The sequence below is a fragment of the Pinus tabuliformis genome, chromosome 7 (genome assembly GCF_031772625.1).
Source record: "Pinus tabuliformis cultivar Carrire ecotype Pingquan chromosome 7, CPIR1, whole genome shotgun sequence".
Lineage (NCBI taxonomy): Eukaryota > Viridiplantae > Streptophyta > Pinopsida > Pinales > Pinaceae > Pinus > Pinus tabuliformis.
In genome coordinates, this window is record NC_142293.1 from 1,086,129,185 (window position 1) to 1,086,146,957 (window position 17,773).

General features: G+C 41.1%; 1 protein-coding gene across 1 annotated transcript; it reads left to right on the top strand.

Annotated features, from left to right (window-relative positions):
* The first annotated feature begins 16,197 nt into the window (after positions 1 to 16,197).
* On the top strand, positions 16,198 to 16,770 carry LOC149251343 (uncharacterized). Its single transcript, XM_089453856.1, has one exon. It carries the CDS (start codon positions 16,198 to 16,200, stop codon positions 16,768 to 16,770), a length of 573 nt encoding a protein of 190 aa, XP_089309982.1.
* Positions 16,771 to 17,773: the final 1,003 nt, after the last annotated feature.

The window sequence follows — 17,773 nt, forward strand, 5'->3', positions numbered from 1 at the left end:
TTTGGCCCTGGCAGAATGCCAAACATTTTGTGTTCTTGTCTCTTTGTTCTTGGTAGCAGTTTGATGAAGTAAACACACACACTAATAATGACAAGAAGATCAAGATAAGATAAAATTGTAAAAACACTTCACAAATTGTTATCATGCTAAGAAGAATCCCTTTAATTCTAGTTGCCCTAGAGTCTTCAACATGGTATTAGAGCGAAGGTTTAGAAGTCAAAGGAAGGGCAGAAAATATACATTCAAGGTTAAAGCATCAAGGAAAGCTATATGAATCAAGATCTACATTCAAAAATAAAGACCTAGATCAAAGAAGTAGCCTACAACAATAGTCTACAACAACAAGGGTTTTGGAGAACAACAATAAAAAGATGAAGCGTTCAAATCTCAGGATACATGGCAACAACTTTGGTGACTCCCACAATTTCGATCTACAACATATTACTGATGGTCACTATCTCAGATTGAATCCTTTCTATAGAAAACACAGTCCTGAAATCTCGGATTCTCATAACTTAATGATACATATTTGATGGCATATATAGGAGTTTGAATAGACAATACTCGATATAGAAGCTATACTAACTGATGGATCTCTATATATCATGGAAAGCAACTAGAATTCGATGCTGCATACTACAAGGTTCCTTATGTAGGCTAATTATATCAACAATTTGTTGGATAGATAAATCAAGATAGCTCGAAGGCAAAGAAGGCAATCTTCCTATCAAGGATCTCATCCAGAGGAAGCATCAATACATCTGCTCCAACTACTACCAACATGATCAAGGTGAAGATTTCATCTGCACAATCAAGTAAGTATATTTTTATTCTATAATCAAGTTTGGTTCTATGACTTCATGATTGCAAGAAGATCTATAGGTTGGATGAGTCATCAAAGGTTCTTGCATGGAATAAGAAGTATTGTCATAATCCTTATGGAGAAGAGAAGTTAGTGAACATATCGAAGTCTCCTTTGAATTCATAAGAAATCTTAAGGTTCTGTCTTTCATACGTAGCAAGAAAGGAGACATAAAAGGGATACATGAAATGCTAGAATATATACTCTCTGAAGTACAATAATGAAGGTATCAAAGAATGAAGAAACATCTTCATGAGATCTCAATTGGGATATTTGAAGAAATATGATAAGAAGATAATCATCTATGTTCTTAATAAGAAAGATGGCAAGTGTCCTTGGGACATGGAATTTTTCTCATACAACAACCTGTGGTATCTATGCAAGATGGAAAAATGACAAGTTGAGGACAAAAATGTTAAAGATTAAGAAGACTTAAACATGTGCAGAAAAGCAATGGAAGTTTTCAAGATAGAATAGTATAGCTAAGATTCAATGCTATGAAAATAAGCTCATATCACTGGAAGGATGAGGAAGCTGAAGAAAAGGGCCAAGGAAAGAGGGAGTAACAAACCTCTACTATGAGTGAGATGGTGTCCCTGTCAAAAGGGTCCTATCAGAAGTCCTTGCAGATATGACCATGGTAATAAGATGCATCATGGCATCATGGAAGTATTAAAAACAAGAGTTCATGATATCACCATGGGAATCATGAAGGACATAATCCGTGGCAGTATAACATGAAGGGCGTAGCTCATGGGAACCTCATTGGACATTAAAGGAAAGGAAGAAGTTATCCAGGTCAAAGGAAAAACTTACCAGATGGGGATATGCAAGATCCCAAAGATTCTCTTATGGAAACTGGTGGGCTCCAGTATTGTAGCAATAATGCTACAACTCCTGGAGCTTCCTATCTCTAATTTTATCAACCCGGTAGTTCGTACAAACTTGGAAGCGACGGTGCTGTATGCAAAAGTACTAGCTCTTGTCGCAGCTGTCACTTGGTCAGCTGGCACAAGTCCACTAGGGCTCAAGCCAACTTCTATATGTTCTCAGAAGAAGCTTTCTAAATGATGGACGAGGGCTATCTCAACGGAAAGTAATCTACTTTGCAAAAATGAACTGAAAGCCAACCAAAACATGGAAACCCTAGTAAACCCTAATATGACTAGTTTAACCTCTATGACGCAATAGTGAGAGTGCAAATGTCTAAAAATGATGCCATTACTTCTAGTGATGTGAAATGCATGAACTCAAACTACTTCCATTAAAAAGAACATTGTTTTTGTATTTTTGCTTAAGTGGTTGGAGTGATTATGGTTTTGTTTCTTATTAGGGTTTGGCTGTGCAGAGGTGGTGCGAAGGGAGAGAAAGCTTGGGAAAGGTCAGGAGGGCTAGGAGAGGTCCTAGAGGATCCCTAGCATCAGTCCACAGAAGTCCAAAATGTTCAGGTGCTCGGCAACCAAGTTTGCAGGCTTCTACAAGATGTCTGCAGGGGATCCTACAGGAAACTCAGGGATTCTACAGGAAGTCTGCTACCTTCTACAAGATGTTCTACCGTGGGAGTTTTGGGTGATGGTGAAGTGATGGAGCGGTATGGGTGGATAGGTAAGATGGAGATGGAGCTTGTGATGAATCAGGGGTAGAGAAATAAGATGGAGAAAGAGTGCACGGAGTTGGTTGGTGGATAGAAGGATGGCAGCAACGAAAGGTCAAGAAAATGAAGCTACGTGGGCAATGGAAGAGTTGGGAGGTAAACGAACTGAACAGAGGTCGAGTAGGTGGCTTTAGGCGTGGTTAAGAAGGAGAAGAACAAGATCAAGTGATGCTTTGCAGTGTAAAAGAAACAAATCCTCTATGTCTTGCACAAAACCAAGAATTCCATCAACCTATTCTAACTGTGTTATTAAACCAATGAACAACAATGTAAAGTGTGGAGAAAAATCGTGCATGGTGTTGGAACGAAGCAGTAGTGCTCAAGAGTAGAATGCATGGACGGATCTACAATTGAAATGACTGTGTGGCAGGTTGCATGAAAGCATAAGACTGCGTTTTTTTGGTGGTTGGTACAACCCACACCCCCAATCTCTAAACATAGATGGCAGCGAGTGCACTATCAACCTTTTTTGGAGCTCTAATGGATTACAATCCTCCTACTCTAATCTAAGCAACTAAAAGCACTGGAACTGTAAACTAATCCTACTCAATCACATAAAAGAAATCAAATCAGCAGACTGTAAATTCTAAATGCATGTCAAAATAGAGAAATAAAGTGCTGAAAGGAAAGTTAAATAACAATACAAGGAAGAGGAGGTCTATTACTCTCAGGTTGGGCCCTAACCTGAGAGCTATAGATCCCTTAAGAACTCAGAATTGAATCCAAAGCTGCCTGCCTTTATTAAAAGATCATAATCATGAGTCTAACATCATGCCAAAACTGGCTTACACTGGCTAACCCAAATTGACTAACTAGCTAACCAAAATGAGGCCCTAAGCCTTCTTATTTATACAATTTGAGGACCCAACAGTCCTCCTAAAATTTAGGGACTTGGCTGCCCAAGACTTGTAGTTAACAGCAGTCCTACTTGACTTGCTTGGCTGCCCTTGTGCTCATTGATTTGGTGGCCTTTGAACTCCGAGCTGATGGTGGAGAATTCGAGGTAAGGGCCCATAAATGAGGGGGACACCTTCCTACAAATCCTCTAGCTTGTTCTCCCACGAATTTGGCTGCCAAGTGCTCATTAAGACCTTCAATTTTGTCTCCAAGTTGACCAAAAAGGCTACACAAAGCACCCATTAGACTTGTTGGCATAATGACTAACCAAATTCACTCTATTAACATAAAAATAATAAAAAACATGCAATAAACCAATGAGAATGGTGGATTAAGTCAACTTAGGAGGTTGAATGAGCCCAAATAATTGTCCATTTTTGGGGCTCATCATCACCCCCCTACTGAAAGTGTTGCTCATCCTCTGAGCAACCAATCTCTCTCCTCATCTTTGATGGCCCTGGTGGCTTCTTTGGCTAACATCTCTGCTGTTTTCTCCTTTGGCTTCCCTCTTTTCAAACTTCCTGTAGAAACAGTTCGTTGGCTTCCTGTAGAAACAGTCCTTTGTCTTCCTGTAGAAACAGTCCTCTGTCTTCCTGTAGTGGCCGTTTTCTGATTTCCTGTAGAAACTGTTTCGGTCTACTGTCACTGATATCTCATGGTGTGTCTCTTCCTCCTTTTTTCCCCTTCTTTGGTCTTTTCTGCCTCTGTTAGCTTGCTCCCTCATGCTTTGTTTTGGCTTTCTTCTCGTCTTGTTTAGTCTCTGCCCTCTCTGCTTTAGTCTTTTTCTTTCCTGTTCTTCCTTTGTTTTTCCCTCTGCTTGAATGATTTGTGCTCCCTCATCATTGGTTTTTCCACATTCTGCAGGCCTGATTCTTCCCTAGAATTGCATCGCTTCTTTTGCATAAACATGCAACAAATAAAACTATTTGTTTTCTTCTTCCCTTGAAGCCAGGATTTTTGTAAAAACCTGTGTTTTCTTCTAAAAAGATAGCTCATTGCCCCTCTTGTAAACTTGTTATTGCTCCTGGAATTTTCATGTTTTTCACAACAACAACTTCCAATTTTTTCTCTCTTCAAACTTTTCCAACCTGAATTTGCTCCTTAGTTTTTGAAAAGAAATCATTTTTTTTTTTTTTTAACAAAACAGAGACCAAATAACATAGTTTTTTTCTGCTAGAAAGTGGACAGTCTTGCAAATTCATTCCTTCACACAAGCCTAGTTCCTATGGTTGCATCTCTCTTTTCAGAAGAAGGTGAGAAAGAAGAAGCCAGGCTTCGAATGCAGAGGAAAAAAGTACTGTGTAGAACTCAGAAAATATGCAAGCAGACTTTTCACATTTTTTCAATGTGCAGGCAGACTTTTCCTCTCATTTTTAAAATTTAATTCCATGTTCAATTCACCATTTTGCACCAACAAATCATGCACAATGAAGTTTCCCCAATCCTACCTCGTTTGGAGCTTGGAATTCGCCGAAAATCCCAGGTTTTTCTTTTTGCATGGTTGTTTTCTGCGTTTCCTGTAGAAGACTTCCTGTAGAAACGCCTGTAGGATGTCTCTGCGCCTTTGAACGATCTGATACACGGGATAATTTTGAAAACAGGTAGAAAAACTTAGTGGAGGACGATAGGTTAACCGGTTGTGCACACTTCAGTTGAGGATGTGGAAAGTGCAGATGAACAACAGTTCATAAGTTTTAGCTAAGCCGTCTTTAATTGCTGCGTGATTTGCGTGAGAGAGTGAAGTGGCCAAGTGTACGTGGCCACATGCAACTGGAAGTGTTGTTCATGAACTATGTGTTTTCCCCCTGTAATCACTGTCGTGAATTGAACTGAAGTTTAACCGGCCACCACTCTTGGTTGCTTTAAGTTTCACGTAAGTCAGTTGTCCACATGTACTGCGTGACTTCCAGCTGAGTGCTAGAGAAGGCAATCGGCTTAACCTTGCTATATTCGTGGCTCAATTCCACCATTCCATCAATTCATGCAGTTTTCAAATTAAATTTATGCAATAGAAGAATGAGTTTGTCACATACCTCGAAGTTGAATGGCTGCCGTGAGCTTTTTGCTGCTGCATGCTCTGATTCTGCTGCTGCATGCTTGGATCCTTTGATTGCATGAGGGCTTGGCTGATGATTTTTGATTGCTTTTCCTTGTGCAGGTGTCCTCTGGCCGGATCTGAGCTGCATGCAATTGTTTCCACATTCATATCTGCACCTTCAAGCTGCTGCTCCTGCATGGTCACAAAACCAGAACTTGTTTTCGCCATTGCTCTCAAACGATAAACCAGATTGATCTGAAACTTAGTGAGCATGTTCCTATCAACATTATGCATCTCCCATAGCAAAATCGTGATCAATGGATGCACGGATTTTAAGAAAAATGGAAAATGGCTGAAGATTTCAGAGCTCGATTTCTCGGAAACCGTGCGTCGGAATCGGCTGAAACTGCTTGGGTAGGCTACTATCACCCATATGCATATCCCCATGAAACAGGTTTTGAAACGGATGCACGGATATGGAGAAAATGCAAAAATGGCTGATGGTGATGGAGGCTGATTTCTTGGAAACCGTGCACCGGAATTGGCTGAAACTGCTCAAGCATGTTGCCATCACCCTTGTACAATTCCCCATAAAACGGTTTGTCAAATGGATGCATGGTTTTCAAGTTATGGCAAAAACAAATTTTGTTCTATGGATTTTTGCTTCAAGGCACTTTGCATGTGTTTGCATGGAAGGGAAAACTGAGCTTGGGCTGTGATGCAGGTATGGAGATGATGGAGGAGGAGTTGGAAGATTGCATGAGGGCCTCTGAAACCTTGAGGAAGCTACAATGCTTGCCAAACCACTTTTTGAAATCCATGTCTAGTTTCCCACAATTTCTACAGGAAGTTCCTGTAGAAGCACAATGAGAAGCACAAGGAGGTGGAAAAAATGATGGATAAAAGCAAGGGATGGAGACACAAGTGCTTGTAGGCCTAATCAACGGATTCCCACCATTAGATTCACTTTTGAAATTGGATTGGGCTCGTCCAAAGGTTCTACAGGATGTTTCCTGTAGAAATACAGAGCTCCCTGTAGAAGGCACAAGAAAAATTCCTTTAACCTTGATTTGAGTGCTCCTCCTGTCATGAAACGTCCTTCTTGCAACCTGCAATGAGCCAATGGAATTAGTTTTATTTTTATTTTTCTTTCTCTTCTTTTTTTTTGAAAAACAACTAGGGCGCCTCATGGAGGTTTTCACCCTAATTGCCTGCCTTGGGCGCCTCCAAGGGAGGTTTTCACCCAAAGATCTTATTCTCTTTTCTCTTTTTTTTCCAACCCATTGACCGCCTCCGAGGAGGTTTTCACCTTAGATTTTTATTTTTTCATCTTATTTTCATTTTTTTTCTTTTTCTTCTACCCTACCCTACTTGAAAAACAAAATCATTCTCAAGTATAAGAATACTTCCAATGGAGACATGTGCACATCGAGATTAGAGACAAGATGATGTGAAGGCTCGAAATGCATGCTTTGATAGGTATCCAGATCTCAGAGACCAAATGATCTGACTCTGAAGGGATCAAACATAGCTGAGGAAGAGAGTACTGCTGCAACTTAGTGACTGTCTGGAACCATGTCTCAATATAGCTCTGATATCCTTGGTCCTTTTGCTGATCTGGATCATTCTTCATGTCACCTTCTATCATGACTTTCTCATCTTCCTCCTTTTGCTGATCTTTCTCTTGAATACATGGAAGATTTGATGGTAAGCATGAGGGAACTCTCTCGATCTCTGATTTTGATGCCTTCTCTTCATTAAGTGTAGCCCATGGTTCTTTGACCTTTTCTTTTGAATCTTCTTTTGCTTTTGGTCCTTCAATGTTGTCAATATAATCTCTGCTTTGTAACACTCTTCCTGAGCTTTGGTGAAGATCATTGGGCTCAAGAGGAGTTGTTTGGATATGTTGTGCTTCAGATTTGCAATGGGGTTGAGCTGCTCCATTGTGTGGCTTTTGAAATGGTACGGGTAGTTGAGTGGAGGTGTGAAATTGAGATGGAGAGGGATGGCATTGTGGTTGGGTAGGCATTTGGGGTTGCCTTGGTGGAGGAGGAGGCGATGGTTGTGGATGAGTAGGTGGTGGAGGAAAATGAGCGGGATGAGAGTTGTACTAGGGCCTCCACTCCTGATAAGGTGCATTCCACTGAGGCTGTGGCTGAGCATAAGAGTGAAATGAATGAGCAACTGGTCAGGCATAATATGGATCTGTGAAGGAACAAGGAGGATATGACCAAGGAGGAGGTGTAGACCAGGAAGGATGAGCAGGGGGACCCCAAGGAGGCATGAAAGTGGCTTGATAGGGGTCATAATAGGTCTCGGATGTCCCTTGCAGTTCCTGCTGGTAAGATCTAGGTCCATATGGCCTCCTTTGGTTCATATAACGGAGTGATTCAGTGGCTTCTTTGGTTCTCTGATATGCAACTTTAATTCCGGGCAAGGAAGGGCACTGATCTGTAGGATGGTATTCTTCACAGATGAAACACACTTCTAGGGAGTGCATTGGACATTCGTTCCTAGGATGCTTTCTAGTGCACCTGGGACAAAAGATGACCAAAGCCCTCTTGGCTTCCTCTTGCTTCTGTTGGATCCGCAAGGTATCCAGTTGCATGGCAAGAAACTGCCTCATATCACTCTTGAAATCTTTGATCTGATTTTCAAATTCATCTTTGGACAAGATGTTGCTCCCAACATTTCTGCTTGTAGCCATTTGCTCCAGAGGAATGGTTTCTTCTTCTTTTCCCCTAGAGGTTCTTTAAATATGCCTTGATGTCCACCCATGGGTTCTTTAATCACAACCATCGAAGAAGAGAGAACGTTGGCTGTGTGAAGCAGTGGGGGTGTTGTGCAATCATTTTTCTAACTTATCTCTACTCCTACAAGACATGAAATGAAATCTTTTTGGTTGATTTTTTTCTTTTTTCTACTTCTACATGCAAAACTGAAATAGATTGAACTGCAACTAACTATCTTGCTAAAATGAAAATGCGGAATTGAAATGAAAGCAGGAAAGGACTAATCTATTTTGCTCAAATGAAATTGCAGGAATGAAATGCTAGTCTACGCTTGCAGAATTGAAATGCTAATCTACGCTTGCAGAAATGAAATGGCAGAACAAAAATGCTAATCTATGAAAGCAGGAAATGCTAATCTATGAAAGCAGGAAATGTCTATGCTACTTTTGCATAATGGAAATGAAATAAACTACTTAGCAGAAGGTTGTAGTAGAAAATAGAAGAATAGCAACAATCACCAATACTCTGCCGCTTCCCCGGCAACGGCGCCAAAAAGATGGTGGGCTCCAGTATTGTAGCAATAATGCTACAACTCCTGGAGCTTCCTATCTCTAATTTTATCAACCCGGTAGTTCGTACAAACTTGGAAGCGACAGTGCTGCATGCACAAGTACTAGCTCTTGTCGCAGCTGTCACTTGGTCAGCTGGCACAAGTCCGCTAGGGCTCAAGCCAACTTCTATATGTTCTCAGAAGAAGCTTTCTAAATGATGGACGAGGGCTATCTCAACGGAAAGTAATCTACTTTGCAAAAATGAACTGAAAGCCAACCAAAACGTGGAAACCCTAGTAAACCCTAATATGACTAGTTTAACCTCTATGACGCAATAGTGAGAGTGCAAATGTCTAAAAATGATGCCATTACTTCTAGTGATGTGAAATGCATGAACTCAAACTACTTCCATTAAAAAGAACATTGTTTTTGTATTTTTGCTTAAGTGGTTGGAGTGATTATGGTTTTGTTTCTTATTAGGGTTTGGCTGTGCAGAGATGGTGCGAAGGGAGAGAAAGCTTGGGAAAGGTCAGGAGGGCTAGGAGAGGTCCCAGAGGATCCCTAGCATCAGTCCATAGAAGTCCACAACGTTCAGGTGCTCGACAACCAAGTTTGCAGGCTTCTACAGGATGTCTGCTGGGGATCCTACAGGAAACTCAGGGATTCTACAGGAAGTCTGCTACCTTCTACAGGATGTTCTACCATGGGAGTTTTGGGTGATGGTGAAGTGATGGAGCGGTATGGGTGGATAGGTAAGATGGAGATGGAGCTTGTGATGACTCAGGGGTAGAGAAATAAGATGGAGAAAGAGTGCACGGAGTTGGTTGGTGGATAGAAGGATGGCAGCAACGAAAGGTCAAGAAAATGAAGCTACGTGGGCAATGGAAGAGTTGGGAGGTAAACGAACTGAACAGAGGTCGAGTAGGTGGCTTTAGGCGTGGTTAAGAAGGAGAAGAACACGATCAAGTGATGCTTTGCAGTGTAAAAGAAACAAATCCTCTATGTCTTGCACAAAACCAAGAATTCCATCAACCTATTCTAACTATGTTATTAAACCAATGAACAACAATGTAAAGTGTGGAGAAAAATCGTGCATGGTGTTGGAACGAAGCAGTAGTGCTCAAGAGTAGAATGCATGGACGGATCTACAATTGAAATGACTGTGTGGCAGGTTGCATGAAAGCATAAGACTGCGTTTTTTTGGTGGTTGGTACAGCCCACACCCCCAATCTCTAAACAGAGATGGGAGCGAGTGCACTATCAACCTTTTTTGGAGCTCTAATGGATTACAATCCTCCTACTCTAATCTAAGCAACTAAAAGCACTGGAACTGTAAACTAATCCTACTCAATCACATAAAAGAAATCAAATCAGCAGACTGTAAATTCTAAATGCATGTCAAAACAGAGGAATAAAGTGTTGAAAGGAAAGTTAAATAACAATACAAGGAAGAGGAGGTCTATTGCTCTCAGGTTGGGCCCTAACCTGAGAGCTATAGCTCCCTTAAGAACTCAGAATTGAATCCAAAGCTGCCTGCCTTTATTAAAAGATCATAATCATGAGTCTAACATCATGCCAAAACTGGCTTACACTGGCTAACCCCCAAATTGACTAACTAGCTAACAAAAATGACTAACCACTAGCTAACCAAAATGAGGCCCTAAGCCTTCTTATTTATACAATTTGAGGACCCAACAGTCCTCCTAAAATTTAGGGACTTGGCTGCCCAAGACTTGTAGTTAACAGCAGTCCTACTTGACTTGCTTGGCTGCCCTTGTGCTCATTGATTTGGTGGCCTTTGAACTCCGAGCTGATGGTGGAGAATTCGAGGTAAGGACCCATAAATGAGGGGGACACCTTCCTACAAATCCTCTAGCTTGTTCTCCCACGAATTTGGCTGCCAAGTGCTTATTAAGACCTTCAATTTTGTCTCCAAGTTGACCAAAAAGGCTACACAAAGCACCCATTAGACTTGTTGACATAATGACTAACCAAATTCACTCTATTAACATAAAAATAATCAAAAACATGCAATAAACCAATGAGAATGGTGGATTAAGTCAACTTAGGAGGTTGAATGAGCCCAAATAATTGTCCATTTTTGGGGCTCATCAGAAACCTCAACGTAGGATTCACTAATCTAGAGAGGTAGCAAGTGGTTGATCAGCAAATCCAACTTATGGAGTTCATGAGATGATGACATAAGAAATAAAGCAGATCAAGGGATTGAAGATCTTTTCAATCTAGGAAGCTGTTGGAAGTAGCAAAGGTAAAATGAGGTATGTATGCTTGTATTTGTATTTAGTATTATAATGTCATGTCATATGGTTGTAGGTAACATGGACCAAGCATGATCAAGAGGAAAAAGATCTCCTCCTCAGAAAGGATGCATAAGGACATAAGTCAAACTAGATGAAATCAACATAATATATCCTCATATGAAGTATGAGGTGGTTGACTAAAATTGAAGAACTCTAATTGAAAGCTCCTAAGAATGGAAGGTATGAGGATGGGAGAGATCATGAAATATGCAACCATGATGAAGGCAATCAACATCCAAAGGATTGGGAAGATTTGACTATGAAATCTCTCGGAAAGATATGAAGACTCTGATGGAAGTCTGAAAAGATGTAGACCCTTGACAACATATATCTTTGGGAGATGTGTCAACATGTATGAAGGATTTTGATACCTATAAGAAGGTGTCACTAGAAAAGGTCATCACCAAAAAGGTAGTATGTGATTTGTTTCTTGGTTTTTGACCTCTAGGAGAAATTCTGGGTATGTGTGCAGGGCCAAGGTAAGGAGAGTTGTGAAGGATGTCACAACTATGTACCTTGTGATCTAGAGCAATCACCGTTCAAGGAAAATTGAAGATAGATGGCCTTATGAAGGAAGCCCTAGATGTAAAGCCAAGGAGGATACTTTCCGGGAAAGAAGGAATGACACGATAGAGGAAAGTGATAGATGGTTGAATCCTACATATGAAGAAATTGATGGCATAAAGGTCTTGGATAGTTAGACAACTAGAAGACCCTATAAAGTACTCATGATAGATTCCCTATTTAAGATGGAGCTTTGGGAGGTTCCTATGAGTAAAGGAACTCAAGTAAGTTTTTGAGTGAAGAGAAACTTGGAACTCATCCCCGGTTAAGAGGGAGAGTTAGACACGACATTCTTGTCTTCAGTTTGGAAGAAAGAATGGAGGATTGTGTAATCATCTGGCATCCAACACTATTTCAGGATGTGGTAGGGAATCCAAGACAAGAGTGGGCAAGAGGACTGATATTCTTGAGGGTTGGGACCCAAGATGAGAATAGTCCTAGTAGGGCATACTCGGAGAACACCTAGGTGGGTATGATCCTAAGAGAGACAATGATGATGAATGTCTATCAATAATTGGGCTCACCAACATTGTGTGCTCTGATCTAAGTGAGAGATAGAGTTGTTAGTCAAGGCCTTGCTAAATGAATACAATGTTGGTTGAAATGATGCTATAACAGATGGATTGCAAATCCGATTCTTCTTATGAGAAATTATTCAGATTGAAAATGACCAAGTACCATTATGAATACCTCCGTAGTTAAGAGGGAGTGTTGAAGAAAGTGTAACTATGTTCAGTCTTCATAATAACATGATCTTTGTAAATGATGTAATAAAAGAGAATAAATTATTTTTATATGCCTTGCTACATGGGTTTCATGAGCAAGAAGTGTCATTAGGTCAAAGATTTCTTCTCGATGTCTTTAGGATTTATTAATATGTCAAAGAGTCATGTCATGTATAAAAGAAGCTCTTCATGAGTCTATGTAAATGTATACAAGTCTACAAAAGTATGTAACAACCCTCCAAAGACTAAGATCAATCCTCCATTAGCAAGCTCAAGAATAGTGCGAGCAAAACGAGAAGGAGATCATCATGTCGGCTTCAAGATTCAATTAAATATATATTTAAATGTCACGTCGGCTCAAAATTAATAGACCATGTTTTACTCTTCAAGTCGGCTTGCATATGGACGTAACCACTATAAATACCCCGTCAAGGTATCCACAAAAGGCAGATCAGATCTCACATTTTTCTCTCTGAAATTTCGTATGGGTATAGGAGCAGATCCGCACTACCAGAAGGCATGGTACAAATCTCGGATGGGTATAGGATCTCGGTGACAAGGTCTAATATTTTGTATGGGTGTAGGCAGACAAGACTTCGGATGTCATAGTGAGCCACAGTCTTGGTGATAATGATAGTGAAGCCCTCACATATATATCTATGTAGTCTCAGCATAATGGAAAGGAGCATTAATGACTGTGATTATCACAGTCTCGATATTAATTCCATACGCAGTCACCTGCTTAATGATCACTACCTCAAACATAGGGGCAATCTAGACATCGTTGTGAGGAGAAGGGTCACAATAATACAATCTGAATGGTAGCGCAATTCAATGGTACAATTGTTGTTGGGTTTGAGTGTGTTCTTTGTCATATTTACCTCATGCACTCATATTTGGTGATAACCCAATATTAAATCTAGTTTGGTTAATAATCTACCATGTTGAAGTTGATAAAATAGATAATCTATCCTCTTAAATTTCTTTGTAGGGAAATAATTGAAGAAACCATAGTCATCTTATTGATGGTTTCATGCTCTCAAAGCCCTGATCCTTTTCCTCCTCCACCTGATCGAATAATCGATACTTTTAGTGCACTGGTTGTTGGTTGCATGAGGTTATATTGCTCCAAGCATGCTCAATTTGTGAAGAAATTGAATATCCCAAAAATTATGGTTCATGTCCATCAATCCCCTGCAATGGCTTTTAGGATAACATAAAGAGGCTTTATCCAACCATTTATTGGCTTATAGCCCTCACTAAACTCTTTGAATCTCGAGGTGTATAAAAATTACAGATTAACCACAATATTATTTTTCTCCCATGTTAAAAAGTGTCCCATGCTCTTCATGAATATTCCTTATTGGTAATCCTTAGGGGCTAATGGAGATGAAGATTATATTTGAGATCGTTTAATTTCTTTTTTAAATTACCAATGTCGTGGATCTTCCCACGCTTGTTCTTTCTAAATGTTGTCGGTCTTACGACGCATAGACGTCGTTTGTTTGACACCCATTATGACCGCACAATCGACGCAACTATGGCGGGTTTGTCGCAATATTTAAAATTTTTTTATTGAAGATGTTGGTCTTGCGACGCCCTTTTAGACGGCAGAAACGTCGCAACAATGGTAGATTCGTTGCAAAATATTTTGAAAAATTAGCACTACTGTGAGTCTTTTGACTCCCTTTTTGACAGCAGAAACGTTGCAAGTATGGCAAGTTCATTGCAAAATATTTTAAAAGATCAGCAAGGCCGTTGGCCTTGCGACGCCCTTTCTGATGGCAGAAACATCCCAGCTATGGCAGGTTTGTTGTAATACTGATAAGTTTGGTATTTATTTGATATGGATTCCATCTCACAAATAACGTTTCGAATTCACATGTTACGATAGGGGGGAGATGTTGTGCAGAAAAACAAGATTATTATTTTGTTGGTGTAATGGCGTAGAGGATCACTCAAGATTCAAGATGATAATTCCTCTTTTTTAAACTTACTGGAACGTTAAACAATTCAACACCGTGCATTATGATATTGGCTAAGACTCCAATTTTTAGTTTAGCTTTATTTTTACGAGACCCCAGATTCCATAACCGTATCATAGCAAAAATGACAGGACAAGGCTGAAAGACTTACCGGGTGAAAAGTCAAGCGAGCGCGCCAACAGAACCAAAGTAGTGTCAATCCACCGGAGACTGACAAGAGCATAACCAGGTGTGGGAGACTTACAGCCATCCACAATGATATGCGACGGAGAAACAAAGATCTCCATACTCAACAGAGCAAGAGCCAGATGGAAAACTCACCAAACCCTCACGACAACCACACCGTAGAGTAGAACTGTCTCGAATGACCGAGAAACTGAGGTGTTTTGGCAAAGAACGAGTGGAGGAACCAGGCTCGAGGCGTGTAACTAGGAATTGAATGTGCAGTAATTGCTCATAGTTGCCAACCCGACGTCCATTGACCACCTTTGCATGTGACCACCGAAAAATTCCAAACATTGAGAAAAATCCGGCGACGGTTGTAAAGCGAGGACACGTAGAGTTGTGGGCTAGTGTGGCTGGGCTACGTCAGAGTGGTATCAGAGCATTGTTTATGTTAGTAGGAAGAATGGAGAGAGGAAGGCGAGGTCGTGGCAAAGGTGCTCGAAGATTGGCAGAGGAAGGATTGAGAGAAGAGATCAGAATTCTTGCTGCCCGTTTGGAGGCAGTAGAGGCAGCTAGACGAAGAGATCCAGAAATGGGCGATGCTAGTGAAGAGGAAGTTGAAGTAGCAGCAGATGGACTAGAAGGTGAGTCCGCAGAGGTGAGATTACTGGGATCTGTTTTAGTAGCAAGCAGTAAACCCAAACCAGAACTCCCGACGTATGACGAAAACCTGTCTATCGAAGTTTTATTGGATTGGATTAGTGAGATGGATAAGTACTTTGAGTGCGAGGAAGTCAGCGAAGGCCACAGAGTCAAATTCGCTGCGACGAAACTGAAGGGACACGTAGCCCTATGGTGGGATAGTGTCCAGAACGAGAGGAAGAGGTTGAACAAGACGCCGATTAAAACCTGGTCAAGAATGGTGGCCAAGTTAAAGGGCAGATTTCTGCCGAGGGACTATCAAATTGCATTGCACAGGCAGGTGCAGAATCTGAGACAGAAAGGATTGACGGTAAAGGAGTACACGGAGGAGTTCTATTGAGTGAATTTGCGGGTTGGTATTTGCAGAGGATACAATAGAAAGAACAGCCAGGTATGTTAATGGGCTTTGGTTAGATAATTTGGATGAAATTAGTATTTTATCTCCGAACAACACTGAGGAAGCGTATCAGAGTGCGATAAAGGTTGAGGAGAAAATTACCAGAAGGTAGAATGCCCAGAGAGGACGAGGAGCCAGCAGAGGGAAATGCCAGTCCTATGGTAGGGGCCAAACTGCTAACGGTAATGAGGAAGCCAACAGTTCTAAAGCTTTTGGATCAGCAGATAGAGGTGACAGCGCGAGAGGCAATAGGTCATCCTAGCGAGGCAGGGGAAATGGCCGAGGTAGAGGGGCTGGTTATCAGTGTTATAACTGTCATAAATGGGGGTACAGCTCATTTGAATGTCCAGAAGCAGATCCAGATGGACAACGGGGTGCGTATGTGGTGCAACTAGAGGAAGCAGCAGCGCCTCCTCAAGAAGAAGAGAATGCTCCAGAGACGGGAGAAGCTTTGGTGCTGCACAAGGTGTTGTTAAAACTAGTTAAGGAGGTCACCGAACAGACGCATCGGAAGGCTTTGTTCAGGATGATTTGTAAGTCGCGAGGTAAGTGTTGTAAGTTAATTATTGACAGCGGTAGTACTGATAATTTAGTGTCCACAGAGATGGTGGAAAAATTGGAGTTGAAACGCTCGAAGCATCCCAATCCTTACAGAGTTTCATGGCTGCAAAAAGGCCATCAGTTGCTGGTGGATGAACAGAGCGAGGTCGAGTTTCAGATAGGTAGATATAAGGACAAAGTTGTTTGTGACATCATGCCAATGGATGTATGTCACATACTGTTGGGTAGGCCTTGGCAGTATGATAGGAAGGTGGTACACGATGGATTGATGAACTGTTACAAATTTGTGAAGGATGGAATCAAGCATACGCTTGTACCCATCAGAGAAGAAGGGATAGCAGAGACTAGTGAACCAAGAACATTATTGGTCAGCGGAAAACAGTTTTTAAAACAGGTTGAGGACAGTGAGATAGGTTATGCGGTTGTAAAGAAAGCAAGGATAGTCTTGTTGCATACGGAGGTATCAGATTTACCTATAGAGATCCAGCAAATGTTGGAGGAGTTTACAGACATAGTTGTAGATGACTTGCCAGACAAGTTACCCCCCAAAAGGAGCATAAGTCATCACATTGACTTCATACCCAGAGCCAGTTTGCTGAACAAAGCGGCGTACTGAATGAGCCCCAAGGACAATGAAGAAATTAGGAAGCAGGTGCAAGAGCTGTTGGAAAAGGGATTGATAAGGGAGAGCTTGAGCCCTTGTGCTGTTCCAACGGTCCTCGCTCCCAAGAAGGGAGGAGAATGGCGGATGTGCATCGACTCAAGGGCCATCAATAAAATCACCATCCGGTACAAGTTTCCACTACCGTGAATGGATGATATGATGAATTGTCTAAGCGGGGCAGCTTATTGCTCTGAGATAGACTTGAAAAGCGGGTACCATCAGATTCAGATACGAGAGGGGGACGAATGGAAGACAACCTTTAAGACGAATGAGGGGTTGTACGAATGGCTAGTCATGCCATTTGGGCTGAGCAATGCACCCAGTACGTTCATGAGGTTAATGAATGAGATGCTGAAGGAGTATATCGAAAAATTTGTAATTGTATACCTGGACGACATCCTGATTTTCAGCAGGACAAGGGAAGAACACCTTCAACATGTGCGTAAGGTGCTGGAGAAATTACAACAGAATAAACTGCTAATAAACTTGAAGAAATGTACTTTTCTGCAAAAGGAATTGATTTATTTGGGGTTTGTAATAGTAGAGAATGAACTGAAGATGGATTCGGAGAAGGTGGCAACGATAGTGAATTGGCCATCTCCGAAAAATTTGTTTGAGGTACGTAGCTTTCATGGATTAGCAAGTTTTTACAGGAAATTCATAAAGAATTTCAGCGAAATTTGTGCGCCAATGCTAGATACCATAAAAAAGGCCATCCAAACTTTTCGATGGACAGAGGCAGCAGAGAGAAGTTTCCAGTTGAAAAAGAAGATTACTGAGAGGTCGATCCTGAGATTACCCGATTTCAAGAAGTTATTTCAGGTTCGCTACGATGCCAGTGGGACATCAATTGGAGTTGTACTCAGTCAAGAGGATAAGCCTATAGAATTCTTCAGCGAGAAGCTGAACGAGAGTAGACAGAAATACTCATCATATGATAAGGAGTTTTATGCTT

What these genes read in the sequence shown, in the direction of transcription:
- LOC149251343 (XM_089453856.1), top strand. Translation starts at nt 16,198, where the DNA reads ATGGTGGAAAAATTGGAGTTGAAACGCTCGAAGCATCCCAATCCTTAC.